Genomic DNA, 3,724 nt, shown 5'->3' with positions numbered 1-3,724 from the left:
AATATTCTTTCTAAATTAGAAGGATCTTAAATGAGTTTCGTTAATATTTTTCTGGTTAGATGCTTGAATGATAATACGTCTGATGATGGATTCAATCGAAAATATATAGTATCATGCACTGTGTAATCGAATTGCTCACGGGATTTTAAGGTTTCACGGAATTGTTCGTGTAGCAACTGCTAGCAAGAGAGAACACACCAACGCATTAGAAATTCATCTAACACTTTTTTTTCGCATTTGCCAAGTTAGTATTGCTTTGCTTTTTGTTTCGTGAGATCAGTTGCCATGGTTAATAGAGAGAACGAAAGCAATGGATCCCAAGTATCCTCTCGAGTAAGCGAGGAAATAGTAGAATTAGCAGTAGAACTGCTCTTGACGGTGACTAATTTAAAGCCTAAGGATCAGAAACCTCAAGGCCTGGGTTGCAATGAGTTTGTTTATTTGGTTGTTACGCTGAAAAGGAGATCTGATGGTACACGAACGATTCCCTTGAGCATCCCAGTACCTCATCCCCTGTTTCGTTTTGATGGAAGCCAAAAGATCTGTTTGATTATCGGAAATGGAAAAGAGGTTTTACAAGCTGCCGAGACCAAGATTAAGGAGGAGGATTTACCCATTTCAAAGGTCTTTGATCGCAAACAGCGAATGGCTGATTGTAGGACATCCGAGGATAGGGAAAAACTGCGTCTGTCTTTTGATTTGTTCATGGCAAATAAAGCAGTACGGATCCCTAAGTTCACAGGGTTAGAATACCCCACAGATCAAAGGAATATGGTCCCCGTGGATTTGACCCACCTGAAATGGAGGGGAGAACTAGAGTCAGCTTGCAGTTCGGCTTATATCTCCTTTAACAGTACTGGTTGTGTTGCTAATGTGGCTAGGGTTTCTCAGAGCAGCAAGGAAATAGTGGAGAATGTTGTTGCTGTTATCGACAGTCCTGTGTCCGCGCTTCCGGAAAAGTGGAATAACATCCGTCATATGTGTCTGAAGACCTTGGGCTCTCTGGACTGTTCACTTTACAGTTACTCTAGAATGCTGCCCATTGAGATGGAAGGTGTGGAAAAAGAAGCACAAATTGACCGACCAAAGATAAATGGGGAAGAAGGGATTACAGGTGGGCTTTCTAGTAAGAAAAGGACCAGTGATGCAGAGAAAACCCCGAACACAAAGAAGAAGAAAGGCTCCTCTTTAGAGGGTGAAACGGGATCTTTAAGTGGTCAAGATGTCGGTGATGGAGTTCCAATGGATGATTCTCCTACAACTCCAGCACTCGAAAAGATTATTGAGTCTGTAGATTTGCAAGAGTCTGTAGATTTGCAATGTGGGGTCGCGGCCAACAGCATCGATGCTTCAAAAAAGAAGAAAAAGTCGAGGAAATCGAATAAACCCCTGTTAGGGCTGTTTGAGTCTGCAGTTTCAAGTTACGTTTTTATTTGTCAACTTCGTACTAACATATACTTCTGTCCAGGAAATTGTCGATGCTCGACTCTATAGGTTGTGTATTTGCTACGGCAATTTGATGTCTGGTAATAGTTGACACTGGTTAACTCCTGTGGATATAAGACAGGTTTTGAATTTGATGTTTGGCATCTGAATGTCTGTTTTTCGGGGCTCGATCTCTGTATAAGTCGATTCAGATTTTTGAGCAATTCATATTATTTAACAAAAACTATTATGGGAATGTTCCCAACTAATTTTTCTGTATGCTTTTTGTTTCGTGAGGAGGTTTAATTTCTGGCTTTAAGCTCAGTGGTTCGATACTTTCTTGATTTGTATTATTTCCCGTTCCGTTACCGTGGTTGATATGATTTATTTCTTTCATAAATTCAGCGTTTAACGACAGAAAGATATTTCAGGTCCAATTCAATTTTTGTTTTGAGGATTTTATTTTTGAAATATAGCTAGTACTATTGAAGAGTTTATGAACAAAATAGATTTGAAATGTGGTTGGATATTTCTAAAGTTTTCTCTTTGACGCATCACATAAATATTGTATGTAATCGAACATGCTATTTTTTTTTGCTATTTCTAGTATTGTTGTTTTTACCTTGGTACTTTTGAAAAATATCTCCCTAAGTGTAGCCAGTTGTAATCATGAATTGCTCTGATTCCTTACATATATGTAACATTTTGAGTGTGGTTTCTATTGTTCATGGAATGCTAGATGTTATGCTACTCACGTTAAGTTATCTTTGTTTTTTTTTTTCAAAAAAGTTATATAGGAATATGTTTACCTTACATGGGCTTCTGCAATGACATTTATAGAGTGGTTAGTTGTTTGTTTTTAAAATAAAATACATTTACATGAAATTTTCTAATTCTCTTCTTTTTTGTTTTAGTCATGTCAGCATTTTTAAATACATGTGAATGAATAGAAAGTCTTGTGGTTTTCTTTAAGTATTTCTGCTTTGACATGCTGCTTTGTTCTCTTTTTCACTTCCAGTATAAAAATCTTACATTCCCAGTCTGTTCTGTCTCCTATATCTTTTACTCTATTTCATATTTAATAAACTGTACAATATCAATAGCAGCGAAGAAGGTGGCCCGACCTTTTATAAAAATTCAACAATTCCAACTTCATAAATCTATCGGCCTCTCTTTGTACCTTTTGGTACAATTGCTAGTTATTTTAACAACTCCTCATCCGGATGGAATTTCTCAAAACAATTTCTGGGTCTTGGGGATCTCATGTGCCTTAGCCTCTCCTCCAAATTTTAAGGCTAGAGCACATCCAATGCTACCAAAAATCAACAGTTGCCCCATTTATCAGGTAGTGCATTGAGCACAACGGTGGTCATTTCTTTATTAGACATTATTTCCCCCAACTCTTGTAGTTGGTCTCGTATTTTTGACACCCTCATGAAGTATGAGGCTATTCCTTCTTCCTTTAATATGTTCATCTTGTAGAGCTTGATTCTCAATGATATTACTTCTCCTACAGTACTTACGGAGAATAATTCTACCAGTTTGTCATGGATGTCTTTCGACTTTTCCAATTTGGCTACATATGGGATGAGAGAATCCTTGATTGTTTCTATAAGGATTATTTGAGCCCTTATTTCCCCCTTCATGTATTTTTCTAGAGCTTGAGCTTCTTCTTTTGGCAGTTCGACAATTAAATCTTTAACATGACCAATGACCTCATTTTCTATGAGGATCAAATCTATCCTCTTTTTCCATGCAAGATAGTTTGTTGACCCAAAAAATTTGTTGCTTTCCTTGCAAAATGAAGTCATTTTGATAGATTTAGACCTAGATATAAAGATGCTTACTTGTCAAGTGAAGATACTCCTTGATAACAAAATCGTCAACTTGATGTCTTTCTTGATAATTTTGGACAATAGAAGATGTCTTCTTTTAAGTATGCTTTGATAGTGATCCTTGACTCAAGAAGAGGGAGATCACCTTGATTCCTTGATGATGATGGCAAAGCTTCTTCTTGCTTCCTTGGATGATGGAGTAGGATGTAGTGGCTTTCCCAAGGTGCTTCAAATGTAGAGTCTTTCTTTAATTGAGTGGATGTTGGGTCCTTGAGGTCTTCTTTGTGATAATGATTGAGAAATATGTAAGCTTGTCAAGAGTGCTTCAAGTGAAGAACCCTTGTTTGGATGAGCTAGGGTTTTGAGGTCTTCTTTGATATTCCTTCCTTCAAGATGATGAGTGGATTAGTCCTTTGTTGATTTCCTTGTGCTCGACCCTTGTGTATCTTTTCTTGATGATTTGG

At 37.4% G+C, this 3,724-nt stretch overlaps 1 protein-coding gene across 1 annotated transcript; it reads left to right on the top strand.

Annotated features, from left to right (window-relative positions):
* Positions 1–285: 285 nt before the first annotated feature.
* On the top strand, positions 286–1,494 carry LOC149169633 (uncharacterized). The gene has a single exon (XM_089428061.1). It carries the CDS (start codon positions 286–288, stop codon positions 1,492–1,494), a length of 1,209 nt encoding a protein of 402 aa, XP_089284187.1.
* The last annotated feature ends 2,230 nt before the right edge of the window (positions 1,495–3,724 follow it).

The sequence above is a fragment of the Pinus tabuliformis genome, chromosome 4_2, assembly GCF_031772625.1.
Source record: "Pinus tabuliformis cultivar Carrire ecotype Pingquan chromosome 4_2, CPIR1, whole genome shotgun sequence".
NCBI lineage: Eukaryota > Viridiplantae > Streptophyta > Pinopsida > Pinales > Pinaceae > Pinus > Pinus tabuliformis.
Note: the sequence above shows the minus strand (reverse complement) of the source record. Positions and strands in the feature narration are given on the sequence as shown.

Coding starts and splice junctions, on each gene's coding strand:
- LOC149169633 (XM_089428061.1), top strand. CDS start 286: ATGGTTAATAGAGAGAACGAAAGCAATGGATCCCAAGTATCCTCTCGA.